The sequence below is a fragment of the Branchiostoma belcheri genome, unplaced genomic scaffold (genome assembly GCF_001625305.1).
Source record: "Branchiostoma belcheri isolate BF01 breed outbred unplaced genomic scaffold, Haploidv18h27 scaffold43, whole genome shotgun sequence".
Classification (NCBI taxonomy): Eukaryota; Metazoa; Chordata; class Leptocardii; order Amphioxiformes; family Branchiostomatidae; genus Branchiostoma; species Branchiostoma belcheri.
In genome coordinates, this window is record NW_017804054.1 from 75452 (window position 1) to 95703 (window position 20252).

General features: G+C 39.9%; 2 protein-coding genes across 3 annotated transcripts in view; one reads left to right on the forward strand and one right to left on the reverse strand.

Moving 5' to 3' along the window:
• Positions 1-4269, forward strand: part of LOC109478292 (cadherin-23-like) — a 69783-nt gene extending 65514 nt beyond the window's left edge. Inside the window, exons 61-66 of the mRNA XM_019779760.1 lie at positions 51-91; positions 435-578; positions 2007-2067; positions 2383-2415; positions 2538-2625; positions 3791-4269. Coding sequence (XP_019635319.1) covers positions 51-91; positions 435-578; positions 2007-2067; positions 2383-2415; positions 2538-2625; positions 3791-4198 — 775 coding nt within the window. The 3' untranslated portion in view covers positions 4199-4269. The remainder of the gene's footprint in view (positions 1-50; positions 92-434; positions 579-2006; positions 2068-2382; positions 2416-2537; positions 2626-3790) is intronic.
• Positions 4270-16914: 12645 nt separating this feature from the next.
• Positions 16915-19673, reverse strand: LOC109478283 (cell wall protein DAN4-like). Of its 2 annotated transcripts, XM_019779750.1 has the most exons (3): positions 19399-19673; positions 18635-18846; positions 16915-18586 (listed from the first exon to the last, which is right to left on the reverse strand). In XM_019779750.1, the coding sequence occupies exons 1-3, from the start codon at positions 19532-19534 to the stop codon at positions 17573-17575; spliced, it is 1362 nt and encodes a 453-aa protein (XP_019635309.1). In that variant the 5' UTR covers positions 19535-19673; the 3' UTR covers positions 16915-17572. The 2 variants fall into 2 exon arrangements, with proteins under 2 accessions (XP_019635309.1, XP_019635308.1); XM_019779749.1 differs by having other exon boundaries at positions 16918-18846.
• Positions 19674-20252: the final 579 nt, after the last annotated feature.

Genomic DNA, 20252 nt, shown 5'->3' on the forward strand with positions numbered 1-20252 from the left:
TATTAGTGATCTAATGGTTAAGTACAATGTGTCTTTCCTTTGTACTCCAGGTACAAACGAAATGTGCGAGCAGCAATTGCAGGAAGTATAGGTAAGGTTCATATATATATATATAAGAAACATACCCCATGTTTACAGCCATTGGGAAACCTGCCTGGCACAAGTGGAAAGTACATGTCTTGATTCCCCAAGATGTACCTGGCATTCTGATCTATCATTCTTGCTGTTACACAATTTATTACCTAGGTTGTAAGACATATTATGTACAACTGTGCAGATGGAGGTTAAAAAAGAGACTTGGTCTCACTGACACTGTGTGGATGAAGGTACTTCTTTCCTTCTCAGCACAGTTTTCAGGGTTAAGGTTTTTGCCGTCTCCTTCTAAATCTGTGCCTGTCTCCTTCTGTCTCTTCCTGTCTGTGCTCCCCCTCCAGCTGGTGCACAAGTCATACAGAACCCCAACCCTGCCGCCACCCCCGTCACCAGTCACCAGGAGACAACCCACCCGGGGGGCGGGGCAGGGGGCGCACCCCCGCCTGCGGGAGGAGCGGCCGACCCGCGGTACTCTCAGATGATGGGTGAATATCTTCTCTTACTCTTCCTGTACTGTCCACTCCACCTGCATCCTGTTAACTCATTTTCTTTTCTTTCGTACTTTGAGTAAAAATGTCTATAGCATACATAGACTCGTAGATTAAAATTAAAGCTCCAGCTATAAAATAGTGTTGAAGAGGAGGGTTTCATATATAAATGGTAGTCAGTAGCCCAATGATGAAAGTAGTGGACTTGTACATATGTAGAACCTAGTCTGAAACTTGGCCCCTGACAATTGTAAGGATTTATTAATAAATGAAACAGGCCTAGTTTGAAAATTGGCATTTTGAAAGACGGTCTAAATTGATGCCACGTCTTCCTTGTAGTTTCTTCCCTTTCTTTTCGTAAATCATAAGCTATTCCCCCTCCCAACCTGGTAAATAAAACACCTGAAACATCCTCCAGTACCCCAAATAACAAAACTATCGACCAATTTTTCTTTTTGTTTTCTCCTGTCCCGTCTCCTTCTGGATACCCAGGATATATGGAACCCCCCTCTGCATATATGGATGGCTATGAGGAAGGCTGGTGCTGATCAGGTGACCGACTTTACATAGCCAGCAAAAACAATGGTCGTGAAGACGTCTTGGAGACATCTGCCAAGGCATGTTTGCTCCATGTTTATGTCTTAACAGCTGTTTTATGTCTGCAGCTGTTCCTTGTCTGTGACTTTTAGTGTTTTCTGTTCCCAAAAGTAGGAGGCACATCTGTCTGTTGAATCCTTTGAGGAAGGTCGTGATTTTTAGTATGTAGCTGTTTGGAAAAGTGTATTGTTGTGAACCCTTTAGGCTAGTACCTTTGTGCATGAAATATTTCTTTCTATTGAGTTTGGAGTTCAGGATACTGTGAATTGTCTTATTAAAGTTAACAGTTATTCTGTATCCCATTCGATATCTTTTGAGGATTAAATTTAGTCCAGTTTTAGACTTAAAAATTTGCAATAGGGTACAGATTTTGTTATTGCTGGCTATGCAATGTAGGTATTAACACCAAGAAATGTGTAAATTAAAAGCCATTCAGCTTCACAGAAACTAAAAAGAATTTAGTCCAGTGTCATGCATTATACTTGTCAGTGCATCAATGAAAGACCTGGATGGAACATTTTCATCAATTTAGCTCAGTAGCTCCATTTAATAACCTTAAAATGGCACCGTTACCTGAATGTCAATAGGCAATGCAAATGTCCAGCACCTTCAGGGAAAATCACTTTCCTTTTTTTTCTTGATTCTTAATTAATTTTCATTTTTAAGTCTCTCTGTCATTTCTACCTTGAAGTTAATCTTCTATGGAGAGCTGGGCCATCCGCCATGATGTGTACATGTTGATGTTACAACTTGGTGTGTTGATCTACATTTGTAAGTGTGTAAGACTATGTAGGTGTACAATACTGCAGTGTTGATATGTCTCTACAGGTTCTGGTGTTGGTATGGAGATGTTTGATGTGCCAAACACAAACAAGTACTCGTTTGAAGGGTGAGTACAAATGTCAAAACTTTCCTTGAAGATAAGTCTGTTGCAGTTGACAAGAAATAACCTTTATGTTGCCTGAAATGTTAAGTACTACAGTAACTGTACATTCATTAAGTGCAATCCTGGTTCAGCTATCATGACAAAAGTGATTAATCTACTTTTACCAAATTTTTATCAAATTAAAGTTTGAAGGAACTGATATTCTACTGCTGGATTTGATTTTTGGAACATTTAGGACAATTTTGGGTCAAGTGTAAAGACGAACCTTGCTTTGGTGACACATTTGATAAATATGTGCATTTTCCATTTTTGTTCCAGGGCAAATCCAATATGGTTGGACCCTTACTACAGGTAAGACATTTAGACTTTCTGTATGACTGAAATTATAGATTAAAAATAACAGCCATTATAGATATCTACTGTTACGGTAGTAATATCTATAGATATAACAAGAGTATTTCTGTTGTTTGTAGCCAATTTGCCGAGTTCCACGAGCCAACAGAGATTCCTGTGGTTCTGGAGGATGGATTCACCATCGAAGGTGACGAGTACGAAACACAGGTGGGTTGTCTTGTCATAAATACAGAAATCATGCAATAACTGGACTTTGATGTGATGTCATTTTATGGTCTGATATTTTCCTGTACTATTGTTGTTGTTGAGGAATAATAACTCACAGTTGCGTTCCACAAAGATGGACATCCGTGGTGGTCCTTCGACAATCATTTCCTAAATAGGCTTTCACATCTAAGTGACACAACCAGCAAGAGATTGACCAGCTCCTGAATGCTTCAACCGCAGACACAATATTTAAAGATTTTCTTGTCTACAGCAGCAGGACAGTTACTGGAATATTGGGATAGGGATAGTGGTCAGGAACAAAACGTCAGCTCGACCATTGTCAGTGATTCTAACCCTCATAATCTAGATAACTAGAAGCCTTGCATATTTTTATCCCAGTCTTCCCTTGTTTCTTGCTTATTCAAAGAAAGCAAACTGTAAACAATTTTTCCTGCTGACCCCTAATGCATCCCCGTTGTTTTATTTGCAGACTAGGCTATAATGGTTAACCCCATTGTTCCCCACGAGTGGTCCCAGCAGGGAGATTAGGAAGGTAACCACCCTGGTACACTGCTGCTGCTCTAACTCACTGTCTACTTCCTCCATCTCTCAGCAGTCTCATCTTACTCTCAAACTTTGTCTCCTCATAAATCTACTGTAACATACACTGCTCACTTTTGCTGCCAATAAAAGCTCCATAGAAATGCTGTGACTTACTCGTACACTCTTACCGGTTGTTGCCTAGTCTCTACTTCAATATACTAGTTCATCAACAAAACTATTAACCGTTAAACTTTTTAAATTCTTCAATAGGCTTCCAACTGTACTGTTAACTTTTTTCTTGAGCTATTGTTTTTACAAAACGGCAGTTGGGATATTTTTTTCAATCTCTCCTAAAAATTAAGTTTGATGTAATTATATGATGTGGTAATACGAATTTGCTACGGTCTTCTTGTTCCCAATTTTTCATTAAAAATGTTTTAAGAATTGTTAAGAGTGCCTCGAATGTTGTATAGATACATGTATCAAAGCTTCTGCAGATGAGTTTATTCTGAGCTTTAACAGGGGGTTTTCTAACTGATTTTTATGTTTATTCTCTTGCCTTCTCATCCCTCATCTTTCAAACAAGTTTTTGCCTTGATACATTATTTTCATACCATCACAGGAAGTGAGTATGGAGATTCACGGAGACCAAGAAGACGAGAGCCCCAAGAAGGGCTCCCATAGTTCTGACGCCATCCTCAAAAGTGTCCTCAACGATCACTGGCCAAACAACAACTCCTCGCAGGGTGACCGAGCGCCCAGACCCCCACCCCGGAGAGTGGGCGTTCACTCGGAGAACAACAACAACTCCAACAAGCGGAATGCGGCGTCCACGGAGGGGAGTTTGAAACACGGGATGACGAGAACGACCAGTAGCACGGTGATCGTGAACCCGGCGGTACAGAACTGTCAGGACGCCATCTCGTCTGGCGAGGAGAGCGATGCGGAGAACTCGAGGAGCGGCAGTAGCGGTAGCAGTAGTCAGTCTGGGATGATCAAAGAGAAGGAAGTACACCTGTGGAAAACATGAACCTTGAACAACATGGTCTAGACCATGTAGATGAACTTAACACAACAAAGTTAGAGGGACAGACATGGAACATGAAACTTTGAAAGGACGGCCTTCCATAGTGTTCAAGAGGTGTGGTTGGGAAAGATTTTAGTACATCAATCCACATGGAGAATTTTGTTTTCTAATTCTATGACCAGACCAGAGGCAGTGCAGCTGTACATGTATTTGTCTTCCTTGTAATGGGATTAGGTATCACTTTTTCATGATTTGAAGTCCAATATCATGTTCCAACGTGACGTCACATTCCACCATTCTGATTGATTCAGCCTGAAAGAATTAGACCTAGATTTGCTTGTGGTGTATCATACCAATTCAAACTTACCCGACAGTGTTCAGGTTTAGCCAATCAGAATGGTGGACAATACACAAGTCACAGTCGCGTGAATTCAAAAGTGTTGATAGCTATATCTATGCAAGTACTGAGGCTTGGAGATTATATTCAGACACTGTTTTGACAACATGACATAATTGTTGGTTTAGTACAACAGAAACCCCTAGTATGTTAGATCAATGCAGGTTAAACTCTAGCCCCCTATAAAACTATTAATTCTAAAAGCTGTAGATTTGTAGTCTTTATATCAGAGTTTAATAATAATCATAATACAAGATAATTGTTGTTCTGTATATGTACTATCTTTGAAGTATTCGGGTGCTGATTTTTATAATTGATAATGAATAAGACTCTAAGGAGTTTTGAATCACAATTTTTACGGATTTATTTTTGCGTTCTTCCTGATAACAATAGTCAAGGAATGAAAGGCAAATAGTCAAGGAATGAAAGGCAAAGAAACAATATGGAGCCAGCATGGAAAATATTCTAAAGGTGCCTTTGCAGTGTCATATTTCACTGAAAGACTTAAAGTTAGACGCCGCAGAGACACTTTTGAGTACAAGCCTTAGGTTTATTATTTATGCTGTATCAAGGTCCTAATTTAGCGCCACCCAGTCTCGGGTGAAGGTACTGCAGCCACTGGCCTCACCTTCCATAAAATCCTTTTTCATTGTCATTTTGCCTTTCAATTTGGATAAGGCAACACTGACTTAATTTTATGAATGGCATCCTCAGGTTAATAAAGTTTGGCCAGTTTTAAAAAAGAAATACTTGAATTGAATGAATTTAATTTTTTCCTCCTTAAAATGTCATAAACTGTGTGGTAGAACTATATTGAAGTTTTGGCGGTAACGTTACACATATCGCCGATCTCGTCGTGTTTTTAAGACAAAAATGCGGATTTCCCGACCTGGTGAATTTTGGAGAAGACAAGAAAATGATATTATTAAAGTACAAAATATGCATGTACACCCCTTTCTTTTCAAAGACACACGGCGACAGTTGACATCTTCTAGATCTTTGTAGAAATCTTAGTTTTTCCACAATAATACTTTTTCTAATGGCTGGTATTAGCAACGTGCATGGCCATTCTACGCTCTCCACCTGTTTCACGGGATGCACTTGACCGCAACACGGTCCTAAGTTAGCGCCGCCCAGTGACAGCTGAAAGTACTGCAGCTATTGGCCTCAAATCCCGCCGCCATAATCGGGCTGCCCTTGACCGTAACACGGTGTCAATTTAGCGCCGCCCAGTGGCGGTTCAGGGTACTGCAGCCGCTGGCCTCATCTCCCACGATCGGGTTGCATTTGACCGTGACATGGTCCGAATTTAGTGCCGCCCAGTGGCGGTTCAGGGTACTGCAGCCGCTGGCCTCATCTCCTGTCACAATCGAGCTGCATCTGACCGTGACATTGTCCTTATTTAGCGCCGCACAGTGACATGTCGGTAGTGTATTCTTGTTACGTAATGTGATTTTCTTCATTCAAAGCTTGTATAATCATCGATATCTCATAAACTCAGGCTTTATTTAGCTGCTAGACCAGTTTCTCCTGAAACCTTTCGCACAGTCTTATCAAGGTCAGAATTGCTGATTCCGTACGACGGCTGCAGTACCTTCAACCGCCACTGTGCGGCGCTAAATCAGGACCGTGTCACGGTCAAGTGCAGTCCGATTGTGACAGTTGGATATGAGGCCAGCGGCTGCAGTACTTTCAGCCGACACTGGGCGGCGCTAAAAGACCACCGTGTCAGAGTCATGTAAAAATGGTGGTTTGCTTCGGCGGGAATGCTTCTTATTTTTGTAACTTTACAACTTTCCAGGTACTTTTAAACGTTTTGTCCTTAGAATGTCTTTCTAAGTTATGTGGTAGAACTATGGGAAGTTTTCGCAGCATATCTATTGCCATTCACGCGGTGTTTGGAGGAGAAAATGCGGGTTTCTTGACCTGGAGAATTTTGGGGAAGAAAACAAAATGGCGAAATACATTGGAAAGTGTGTGGTTTGGAGATAGCTTCGCTTTTTCGTACAGGTAATCAACAAACTATTTGACAATATTCCATAGCAACAAGGGTAAGAAAACGTCGTGAGTTCATATTTGTGAAAAGGACTACGGTAACATAAACTTTCTTTTGTTTTTCTCGGCGTGGTTATAACCACCTGTTGGAATGTGCACGTGTGCGTAATGATTTTCCCTCCCAAACCTCGCGTAAACAAGGTTGGAAGTTTCAAATCGTCGAAATACAAGGCATAAAAACGTTTTGAAATTTCGTAATTTTTGTAAACGTGTGATAGAAATACTTGGTGAAGGTTTGTTGAAGGTGTCTTCTTAATTAAATTAAAAGCTTTTTGGACAGGACCGATTCAACACCTGTGTATAATAAGCACGTGGTGCATGGTTCATTCAAAATGGCGCTTTGGTACGGCGGGAATGTTCTGGGTTGTTAATTTTGTGCAACTTTTCGGGTACTTTTTCGAGTTTTTGTCGGCAGAATGTCTCTCTAAACTGTGCGGTGGAACTATGGAAGTTTTAGAAGTAGATTAATTGCCGTTCTCGTGGTGTTTTTAGGAGAAAATGCGGATTTCTGACCTGGTGGATGTTTGGCAAGACAACAAAATGGCGAACAATTGCGTGGTTTGGAGACGACGTCGCTTTTTCGTTCAGGTAAACAACAAACTACTCGGCAGACATTATTCCATAGCAATAAGGGTAAGAACATATCAAAGTCAACAAGTTATATTCTGTAAAAATGGTGTATTTCTGTAACTTGAGCGACCACTTCTAATTTGAGACCGGCTTTGAAAGAGTCAATTTTGCCGCGTTTTCTTAAACATTTTCCGTGCATTGTGTATGTTAAATGTATGTATAGGTCTTATTGGTCAATTATACAACATTGTAAGTTCATATTTGTCAAAAGCAATAGTATACGATAACATAAATTGCGTTTTGTTTTTCTCGGCGTGGTTCAGAGCACCTGTTGGCATGTGCACGTGTGCATAATTAAATCCCTCTGGTGTTCCCTCCCAAACCTCGCGTAAATAACGTTAAGGGTGGAAACTCAAAGGTTCAAATCGAAATAAACACGTCATAAAATTTGTTAACTTCATTCTGTAATTTTTTGTAAACGTTTAATAGAAAGACTGAGTTAACCGTTTTGGTAGATGGAGCTGTCTTTGTAATTAAATTAGCTTATTGGACAGGGCCGTTTGAACAAGTGTAAAAGCACGCTTTGCATGGTTAGTTAAAAATGGCGGTTTAGTAGTCAGAAAATGTTCTGGGTTGTACATGTTCATGATTTTTGTGAAACTTTTCGGGTACTTTTTCAAGTTTTTGTCGACAGAATGTCTTTGTAACAAGTGGTGGAACGGTGGGAAGTTTTCGAAATCGTTAATTCTCGTTCTCGTGGTGTTTTCAGGAGAAAATGCGGATTTCCTGATCTGGAGAATTTTTGGCAAAGACAAAATGGATCAGAATTGCTTGGTTTGGAGACGACGTTGCTATTTCGTATCGGTAAGTAAGTAACAAACTATTTGGCAGACATTATGTTGAAGAACATGTCATATTCCACAAGAAACGGTGTAGATCTGTAACTTCCGAGGGACCGTTCCTTATCTTCTTCTTCCTTGGGATGCCCACCTTCAAATCAGTGTTGAACATTCTGGCATGTTGAGGAGGTCAGAGGTTTGAGACAGCCTGTCAAAGAGTCAATTTTGCCGCGTTTTCTCGAACGTTTTCCATGTGCGATGTGTGCCAAATATGTGAATCCAGATCTCATTCACCAAGTATACAACGCTGCAAATTCAAATTTGTAATAAAAATAATAATGCACTCATAAAAATAATGCACTCATAAAAACTATCTTTTGTTTTTAAAAACACCTGTTGGAATGTGGACATCTCCAAATTAAATTAAACCCCAAAGTCAAACTGAAATGCCAGTGGTCCAATCATTCTGTGCCTAGTTTATTTGAATTTTGTATTATACAGCTTCAGATGAAGAGCTTTTAGTTTTTAGTAGTCTTGCTTTTAATGTTTTATGTGGTTGCTACTGTCACATTGTTTCATGGTGTTTGTAATGAACAAATGTTTTTAAATATCGACTTTAACCTTTAGGAATGACATGATGATACATACCATGTAAATTATCTAGCCAACAGCATTTTTATTAAATTAATAGAGCCGGAAAACTTTGATTTATTCTTTATGTTGACAGAACTGATAATAACTTGTGACTATCTAATAGATAGTCACAAGTTATAATACTCTTCATAGAATCATGTAGCTGTCTGTTTCCGGAGGGTTAGCTAGCTGTGGTAGTCCTGAGGAGAGGAGACTTGAGTGATGACAGAGGCACCAGAGTAGACCAGGTGAGAAAATTTGGATTCTATATTTTCCCAACCATGTTTGGAGTTGTTTGAAACAAGCATGTAACTTCTAATGTTGTATAGTTAGGTGGCTGCTGACTGATGCAATAGTGATCATGGCTCCTGTCTAAACCTGAGAAGTTTGGACCAGACCAGACTTGGTGATTTTAAGGCTCAAGAGTGAAATGAAGAGTTTGTACAGGTGAGACAATGCTTGACAAATTTTGTTATTTTTGTTTGTTATTTATTAAGAACTCTGTGACACACCAATGACATTAAAAACATTCCTTAGGTTTTAAGAATGTATCAAATTTTTCTTTCGCAATCATTAAATGTTGCCTGGAAATATGGGGTTTTGAGATGACACTTTAAGACTAACTATTCTTGCATATACAATGTAGTTAGGTGTGTCCTGATGTTCCTGTTCTGAGAAACCTGTGATGAGGGGCGACATCGGTCCAAACCAGGCCGACATCGGTCCAAACCAGGCCAGACGAGGACTACCGGTAGTTGACTTGAAGACACAGTGGAGTGAAGAGTCTGTACAGGTGAGAATGCTTTACAGCTTATGTATTGCATGTACTACTATATTTCTTTGATGTGTTCAGAACACTCTACCAGTAGCATGCTTAAAATAACTTTCTTTATATTACAACTTTCTACAACCAAACAGGCAAACTTTAAGGTTCTATCATGTGATTGTGCAATTTTATCATAATTAAGTATCTTATATTGTCATTCCGTATTGCCTTTGGTTTTTAAACATCATAATAATACTCCTTTCATGTCTTTGTGTTGTAAGGGTCAGATGTGGGAGACACCTGATGGTTGCAGACTTCTGTCCAAACCAGTTCACTTGAAGGCACAGAGTTTATCCAGGTGAGATACAGGTTTACAACTTTCAACATTTTGCTTTTTTGGAAAGGCCATATCTTTAAAAAATACCTTTTCATTTCCTTGAGTCATTCAGTGTTTTTTTTTACTTTTGCATCATGCTGATTATCCTTTTATGTCACTAGGTGTGTTCTGATCAATCATTACTTACAGGTATGTTCATTAAGTGTTTCCCAGGGATGTTTTTTGCATTATGCTAATTATCCTTTCATATCATTAGGTGTGTGCTGAAAGTCAGCTGTCCTGTCTGGGAGAAACCTACGATGACGGCTCAGCAAACCAGTGGACTTGAAGATGCTGAAGGAAATGAAGACATTCCAAAAGTAAGTCTCTGTATTTCATAACCTAAGTCATGCTTAGAATAACACGTCACCCATCCAGTCACTTAACCTTGCACTGATTTTAATCACACAGAATGTCACATTTTCTAGACTCCTTTTCACATCTCCAAAAAATTAGAACCATGAAAGAGGTCAATATAGTGTCTCCAGTACAACCTCCTTGTTCCCATATTGCACTTTCAGTCATTTGAGATGCAGCATGTCACACTTTTATGGATTGTTTTTCCAGCACTTTGGACCTTTACAGGCCGCTGAACATTTAGCTTAGTAACATTCTAACTGTCATAAACTTGCATGTTGGGTGACAATATCTTGCATTAGTAAGGCCAGTGACTTTTGTTTCTTTGTCTTCAAGATGTGGACCCGGAGACCAGGCAACAGGCAGAACCAGACTTCGTAGGTAGGGCTGTGTAAAAGAAGATGGGGAGGTGTGAGTATGGTTTCTTTGTTAACACAAGACAACACTCCACATGCACACACTTGCACTCACATTTCTCTTTGCTCTTTTTTCTTGCCCTCACATTTCTCTTTTTTCATTTAACGTTTATTGTAGCCGGCGACTTCAATTTCATGTTGAGCATTACACTGAAAAATTCTTCATATTGTATGGTTGAATGCCGAATTGCCCCTAAATTGTTGCTTCAGACCTTAACACTTAAATTCTCCTGCCGAAAAACTGTATCTTAGCCGGCCACATTAATTCCTTAGTCATCCTCTTCATATTGTATAAATGCCAAATTGCCTCCAAAATTGTCGCTTTGGACCTTTCTTTACACTTAAATTCTCTATCTTTGTATTAATTCCACACTAATTCCTTGTTTAGTCCATTTTCCCGCCCAAAAAAAATTAATTGGCACCCTCACCTGGTTAATTAATTGGATTAAGTTTTCCCGCCAAAAAACTTAGTATATAGAGCACTCTAACCTTGAACTTGTGCCCCCCTCCCTACTCTTCCTGCCCACCTCCCACACTTCTTCCACAACTCAGAGTATGTTTAGTTACACTGTTGTCTGGACTTCTTTGAACATGTAGTCACCACACTCTGCTACACAAACACTTTGTTGATCGAGTGCAGTTTTTCCACCACTTAGACTTTAGAATAATCTCTCGCTCTCCTGGTTGGTCAGTGCACTAAGTGTACTCCCGGGGGATGTCTTTTCGGAGACATTGATGCTTCGACACATCAGTATACCAGTGCAATTGACTGACCAGGAGAGCGAGAGATTATTCTAAAGTCTAAGTGGTGGAAAAACTGCACTCGATCAACAAAGTGTTTGTGTTACAGCAGAGTGTGGTGACTACATGTTCGAAGAAGTCCAGACAACAGTGTAACTAAACATACTCTGAGTTGTGGAAGAAGTGTGGGAGGTGGGCAGGAAGAGTAGGGAGGGGGGCACAAGTTCAAGGTTAGAGTGCTCTATATACTAAGTTTTTTGGCGGGAAAACTTAATCCAATTAATTAACCAGGTGAGGGTGCCAATTAATTTTTTTTGGGCAGAAAAATGGACTTGTGGAATTAGTGTGGAATTAATACAAAGATAATTCAAGTGTAAACAAGAACGGTCTAAAGCGACTATTTTGGGGGTAATTTGGCATTCATACAAAACGAAGAGGATGACTAAGGAATCAATGCGGCCGGCTAAGATACAAAGTTTTTCGGCTGGAGAATTTAAGGTCCAAAGCGACAATTTTAGAGGAAATTTGGTATTCATACATTATGAAGAGGATAACAACGTGGAATTCATACAGCCGGGTTAGATGCGAAGTTTTTCGGCGGAAGAATTTAAGTGTAAAGGTCTGAAGCAACAATTTAGGGGGCAATTTGGCATTTATACAATATGAAGAGGATGACTAAGGAATCAATGTGGCCGGCTAAGATACACAGTTTTTCGGCAGGAGAATTTAAGTGTTAAGGTCTGAAGCAACAATTTAGGGGTAATTTGGCATTCAACCATACAATATTAAGAATTTTTCAGTGTTGCTTGCTATGAAATTTAAGTCGCCGGCTACAGTAAACATTAAATGGCTCCTCACGAAAAAAGAGAAATGTGAGTGCAAGTGTGTGCATGTGGAGTGTTGTCTCGTGTTAATAAAGAAACCATACTCACTCCTCCCCATCTTCTTTCACGCAGCCCTGCCTACAAAAGTCTGGTTCTTCCTCCTGCGGCAGTCCAGTCTCCGGGTCCGCATCTTGAAGACAAAGAAACGAAAGTTACTGTATTGACAACAGCAATTGGCCTCACTAAATGCAAGTTTATGACAGTAAGAATGGAGCTAACTGCTGCCTGTAAAAGGTCCAAAGCACAGTGTGGCGCGCTATATCTCAAATGACTCAAAGTGCAATGTGGGACCAAGGAGGTTATACTAGTAGTATTAGTTGCTTGTTATTGCCTCTCAGTTCTTAACAGTACTGCTTCATTACATTCCATTCAGTATTTCTCCTGTGCAGATTTTATTTTTTAATATGCAGAAAAAATAAACTTTAAGTTGGAAAGCATTGTCTCACCTGTACGAACTAGTCTTCAACTTCAAAGTAGGCTGTCTCATCTAGCCTGGTTTGGACAGGAACATCAGGACTGCTGGCCCTATTATACCTACATAATTATAAAAGAACAATTGATGCCAGGTACATGGCTATTGCACACGAGTGGGTAATGGACACAATCTACCATACGGCACAAAAACGCACACACACACACACACAGACACACACACACACACACACACAAGAAAAGTCCATAAAACAGGATATGGATAATTGTTTTCATGCCATCTTTGTTACCTTTGACCCGACTGGAATGAGGTCTATTGTGAACCCTAGGACAGAAGTTCCTCCTCCAGGCTAAGCCCTGGCTATCTCAGGGACAAGAAGTGGAAATATAGAAACAGAGGAATTGCGTTTGGTATCTCTATCAAACTTTGTAAACTCTTTTATGTATTAATAATAATGGAAAAATTAGAATCTCCTGCTCCTAAATCCAGACCTACTGTCAAGCTCACGGATCTGTCAGGGTAAAACATCACTCAAAATTCAGATCAACTTGAGACGAGCCCTAAATTTTGCAGGAGCTTTTTAAGTGCTACAAGTCCATAAATAGTGATTAAAAAGTCTGATAAACTACATGGCATAAATTAAAGAAAATGGCCGAACAAAACTTAACTCGAGTATTTTTTAGCCTTTTTTTACTTTTCATTGGTAATACACGCACTTCTTTAAAAAAAATAATTTGTGGAATACATGTTATGGTCTTGTAAATCATGTTCATATATTAAAATCTTTTTGTTGGTATATTTCATTGTTAACTTACAGTAGTTTACTTGGTAAATGTTTGAAAGAAAAATGTTTTGAACATTTCCAACGTTGGCTGTGTATCTAATTACCCTTAATGAACTTCTGTGTGATTATCTTCACAACATCAGCCAAATATATGCTGCCTCAAATGTTCCACTGTGTCTTGTTGTTGCAATAAATAATCTTCTGTCTTTGGGGATAAATGTAGCTATCAAGCCAAATTAAGTTTGTGGCTTAATTTCATTTTGTGTTGTTGTTAGTGCCAAATGGTAAAAACCAGTAAATCATTGTATGGAAAAATGCTGACTACTTCAAAATCTTGACTATCCATGCCTCTGCATCAACATGAAAAAAATGTGTCTCTTTGCAGTGTTCCACCTAATTTTCTGTTCTACATTATAATTACACAATTCATCCCTAAATACAGTTTGCTTCTGTTATAGGTTCCCTCACTATATTTTATTTTCAGAAATGACTTAGACTAGCCAAGTTTACTAGACTAGATGTTAAAAGGTGTTAGTCAATTATGATTCAGAAGATTAACCAGGGAAAACACTTTGATTGCAAATGATTTGAAAATATACCCCATTACCATACAGAGAAACTAAAGGCAATTTTGCATGTGCTCTCTTCAATAGGAAAATGTGTTTAACACAGTGTCTGCAATGAGTTATCACAACCTTAAACTAAATATTAGTTTAAGTATGAATGCTTTCAAAAATGACAACAAATAGCGGGGTGGGCCAATTTTTTAAACAATGGTGCTTGGAACTAAAAATCTAGAGGATCAAAAACATGCCCTTTGCCAACATTTTTCATTGTCATTTTTTAAGGGATCTGCAAGAAAGTTCACAATCAAGCTTTGTGCTACATTCCCGGAAAGCAGCGACCACGTATTATGCTTCATATGCACAAGCTGGATGTTTTATGCAAATATTAAGCTTAATGTTCAATGGCGATTTCAGAGCAGCGCAGCATCCAATTAACATTACACAAAAGTTTAATTGTGCAAACAGCTGATTACGCCTTGCAGCATGCAGATCCCCAAAGAGTTCTAGAAGTGAAAGTCAACTCACAGTCAAGTCCGATGTTCTCTTGTCTTGAAGATCATAAGTAGATGACCCTCAGAGTTGAGGACCCTCAGAAACAGATGAGTCCTCCAGGAATACAGACAGGTCCTCCTGGAATATGACCAGGTATACAGCATCAGCTTCCCACAACCTATGGTACAAAAGGAAACTCATTCAGAAAAAAACATATTCCAAACATGCATACATCAGCAATAATCACAATCAAACTGTCATTCATATGTGGGCCATATGATAAGATAAAATACATTATTAATAATAATATTCACACATTTGTCAAAGTTTTAAAACCTGCTTTTATGGGTTGGGGACAAAAGCAGATGGAACAAGACTCCGTTAGCGAGGCAAAAAAAAAGCATGGCAAAAGTACAGTACTGTTATAATAGTCAGTTGAAAGTGGATATAGAATATCATGACCAAACAACAATCACATTAAAATACATCTCACATATCAAATAATACAATTCATTTGACAAGTTGGCACACATCTCATGTTGACAGAACAGTCATTAAAAAATTCAAACAGACTACAAAAACATACTATCATACTATAGCCAACAAACTAATGCTTCATCTGATAAGGCAAAAAAAAACCCAATGGCATGTAAATACATTTGTACACTCAATAGTCAATACAGTAACACATGAACCCGTCACATGTAGTCCTACATAAGACAGTAGAAATGCATGTCAAACATCCGAGTTCAACAAACTTGAAACACAGCTCAGATTGACAGAACATTAAAAAGGCACACCTAGAACATCATGACGAGAACAAACTTCTCAGAACATGGAAAACAACAGCTCTTAATTTAATTATCCATAATTATGATGAGTAACACAGTGGCATATCACATAATTGTGTATAATGCATAGAACAATCAAAATACATGTAACCTAGCTGATCACAAACAGTACAATCATGCAGTGTAGATAAATGTAAAGAATGAATCTTGTTACAAACATTCACAAAAAGATGAACATAGCTTGGCACAGAGACATACTTGCCAATGCCATGGTGATTGTGAATAGTTTTCGTAACATGAGTAAACTGCATCTGAGATTTTGTGCTTCTGCAAATCAAATCAGACTGGTGAATAAACTAAGCACATACAGGCACGGACACAAAAAAACAATATAATTATACTTCAATTTCATCAGAATAACTTAACTTCATTTAAAAGTAGCAATACCTCTTGTTCTAGGAAGGCCAACTTTGTACACCAGAGGAAAGTCAACTTTGTACACCAGAGCCAAATTGAATGTGAATGTTGTACCTACCTCAGTACCTGACCACTGTGTTACGGGGTATAACACTTTAATAACTGTTTACCTGTCACAGTCATAGTATCTAAGAAGAAGACAGGCAGTATAGCCTCCTTCGCAGACTTGTTGGGTGGCGAAACCGTCTCTCCCGGCAAAACTCCCTCGGCGGCAAAATCGTCCCTCCGCGGCATAACTCCCGTCGCTCACCGAAAAAAATTTAGCGCCGCGCCGCACCCTACAAGACCTACAAGTCTGCGAAGGAGGTTACATCAGCTCAGGTTTTCTGTAACTGTTATCTATCTTCTGTATAGCCGGAATAACCGCCCCTGAGCGGCGTAACACACCAGCTTCGCATGCACGTGGCTAGGCGGCAACTGGCTAATATTATTACACTGAACGACATGTTAGTCACCAAGCCTTTTTACTTATCTAACTGTCAACATTGCTAATGATGATGCCCCTGCTGTACTTGGTGGCAATATTAAAGTTCCACTCTACCATAGTTCTAGGGAAAAACTAGTTTTTGAACACCTCAATCCTTCGTTGATATCTCTGCTACTCGAAGGCATGGCCGTCTTGGATTAGTTTTACCTCCCGTGCAAGTGCAGTCTAATAGCGCTACCAAGTAAATTGACTTCGAAACACTTTTTGGCTGGTACAAAAAAGAAAGCCCGATGCAATAGCCAAAAATAAGCCAAAGCCAACACATCTGCTTGGAGTCTAAGTTCCCTCCAGCGGCTGTTTTGTTAGTGCAGAATTAAACGCTTGTTATTCCGTGTTTTTTCTTCATTTCATTCCAATGTTTTCACTTAGAATAGTCACGAGAATATAGTGGACAATGTTAACTAGAACTCACCACCTAAAACGGTCGTAGAGCGTCTTTCAAGGCGAATTTTAACCACCAAGTTCTGCCCCTTCCAAACGCACACGCCGCCATCTTGCACTGAGCGGCGTGGTCCTACCACCTGTTCATGAATCACCAGGATTTGCATATTTCTCAATTAAGTCAAAATTTTATTAGATATAGCGTAATAGACATGCAGCATGCAGGCAATTGCAAACGTATAATTTAACTTCAACAAGATATTTCTTTGATCTTTTATTTCAATTGATAGTAACGTTGTGTGAAACGAGCGCTCTGATCGGTGCTTATTTTGCAATGGTTGTAACAGGTACGCAAGTCGCAATCGAGTCGACTGATATTTCATATGTGGCCCTTATTGTTTTCCAGACCGATCCAAAAGCCCCTCCCACCAACCAGTATGACTTAGAAATGTGAAATGATAATAGAAAATTGCAAATATCAGACGGACATGTAGCCATCTCTCATTGGTCGAACCGAAAATTTCCATTCTCTCATTGGTTGAACTGTAGATTGTGTTACAGTCAGGGTGCACGTATTTTACAAGACCATAGCTAATCAGGTCAGTTTGTAACAGTTTATTCAGAGGAATTGCGTTCGAGCTGGTCCATATGAAATCGCCCTCAAGTTTATTATATAAAAAAAGGAATTCAAGAATAGTTTTTTTTATTGAACAATTAACATAATGTATTGACTGAAATGTATATAAGATGTTAAAACTTTGTTGTTCTTTTGCGAGTCAGCAATACCTACAAGAATGTTCCACAGGTTATCTGTACTAGTCCTGCCAGCCTCAAATCGCGTTCCTAAATGGCACGAAGATCTTAAAGTTTGTACATCTACAACATTGACCTTGTTAAGCACGCCTATCAGGTTATCTATTATATCAGTCCTACTATATCAGTGCGCTGTAAGCTTTTCCCCCTCCTCTTTTTCTCATGACGCAGAAGTAATGCCACCCGATAAAGACGGCCATGAAGATGACCGGGACTGTCACACAAAGAGCGACCGCCACGCCCAAGTTGTAGTGCGAACCCTTGTCGCCATCCTCCGGACATGTCTCTGCTTTGCTGAACTTTCCGTCCTGCACAGAAAACGGCTGAACTTGGACATGGCTAATGCTTAGCACGTGATTACGGTCAAGGCTGAAGGACTGTTCTGCATCGCATTTTAAGGACGAGCCCATCGAGGCCGAAAGATGCGCGTTGGAAAAATTAGAGTACTGAACAAGGACGGGTTTGTCGGCGACAGAGTCGGGAAACATGTTCTTATCCAAAACGTACCCGAGGTTGACTTGAGACAACATGAACGCGTTTTTCAGACCATTGACGGTTACGTTGGCGCCGAAGGTAAAAGTCAAGTTGAAGTGGCCACTCTGTAGTCCAAGTGTTATGTGAGAAGTGTTCGGTCCACAGTTACCGCTTGACTCGGCAGACTGGGGCAGACTGACCAGGACGGCTGAGGCGGTGGATGGAGATGTGGAGTACGTGATGTTGATTGTGATGGCGGCTTGTAGGATGAGACAGGGTTCTCCTGACTGATTGACGTACCACGTTCCGGATATGGGTCCTGGGACAGTCGTGGTAGGGACGTGCAAGGTTGTGTGAATGTTGGTAGTGGGAGGCGCTGTGGTATTAGCTGATGAAGTGGTGTGAATCCGTGTGGTTTTCACTGAAGATGTAGTATTGGGTAGCGTCGTATATGGTGGTGTAGTGTGAATATGAGTTGTATTGGGTGAAGTGGTGTAGATGTCGGTTACATTTGGTGTAGTGTAAGCATGGGTTGTATTGGATGGAGTAGTGTAAACGTGAGTTGTATTTGGTGATGTAGTGTGAACGTCGGTTGTATTCGGTGCAGTAGTATAGACATTGGTTGCATTTGGTGGTGTAGTGTGGACGTGGGTTGTAGTGTAAACATATGTTGTATTTGTCGGTGTAGTGTGGACGTGGGTTGTAATAGGTGCAGTAGTGTAGACTTCAGTTGCATTTGGTGTAGTGTGAACATGGGTTGTATTGGGTGGTATAGTGTGAACATCCGTTGCATTTGGCGGTGTACCGGATGTCGTGCCACCCACTGTCGCATTGGGTTTTGACGACGATGTCCCCAAGAAGTGGGACGGAGTGGCCTCGTCAGGAAATATCGTAGATGTTTTGGGCGCGTCAGTACCTCCTGTATAGAAGGAGAAATAAACTCATGTAAGTTAAAGCTCCAAGAACTAATCAAGAAGTTCTCATAAGTGTTCGGATGGACCCAATATAAAACGAGAGCCTTTTGGAACAAAACTAGTCTACTTATTCACCTGGGCTAATATCGTTTTGTGTACATAAGGGGCCATGTACATAAGAGCAAACAATAGATTACGTCATACGTGTACAGGTTAAGCCAGCTACTGTACAATTAGTGTTCAGACTCGTCACTGTGTTTAATCATGTTTTACAAGATGATACATTGACCAAAGAGGATCTACCGATCTCAGTGAAACGTTTTAAAGGAGCCTAGTAGCCCTAAATGTTTAGTAGGTAGTATCTTGAATGTCGGAAAAGTTTTCTTTAACACGTCAATATCTTACACTTACATTTGTACGTAACTTGACTTAATTAACATACAAGGTTAATGTATTACAGGCGTGGAATATGGATTGGGATTCAGAACATTTGTTCTTAATTTTAGAAATCTGTGTTCTTCACCATGAATGCTACCAGTATAGGGTGAAAAATCTACCTGTTACGCCGTTCTTAACGAACTCCCGCCCAGAACTCTCGTCCACGGCCGACCCACGGGACAACGTAGAAGTGTGCGCCTCTGACCAACAGCATGCCAGCATCACCAGCACTAACAACGGTCCAGGGGACGCCATGGTCTTTTCAGTAGCCTCTCAGCCCCTGTGTAGTGGTCAGTCTTGTCTCTAGAGGGATGATCAACAGGTGTTAAGAAGGTGAAATTGTTACCTGCGTCATACAGGTGAGTAACTGTTACCTGCGGAAGGTCAAAGGTCATTTGTCTTTGTTGTTAGCTGACGGCAGTGAAACGCAATACATGTACATGTATGTTCGTTTCTTATGTAAGTCAGGATGGTGTAAAGCTTTTCAAGAAGCTACCGACGTCGTTGCGTTGAGTCATTATATAAATGACGGGGATACTTTTCTACTCGTTAAACTTACCATTAAGTCCTCAGCGAACATTACAGTTTAAAAGCATATATGCAACTTTGAAATATCATTTCAAACAACGTAACGTTATGGACAAAACCAGGTCGTTAATACAAAGTGTCACTGAAAGTATTTGCTGCCGTTGTTTTGTAGTTAGCCTTTTCGTAGCCTAACGTTAATGCCAAATTATGGCAGCTAGACTCAGGAGTATACAATCATGATAAAAATGGTCGTCCTGCTATTTTTGTCTCTCATGCAACATAACAACAAGGTATTATCAAGAAAGTGGACATCATGCTTGAAAGAAATTGTCTTTATTGTGTGAACATTATAAATGAAGAACCACGTCACATTGACAACAGCTGTTTCATCTGCGGATACTATCCTTGGATATGTATGGGTAAACTCGAGCACAATATTTTCATT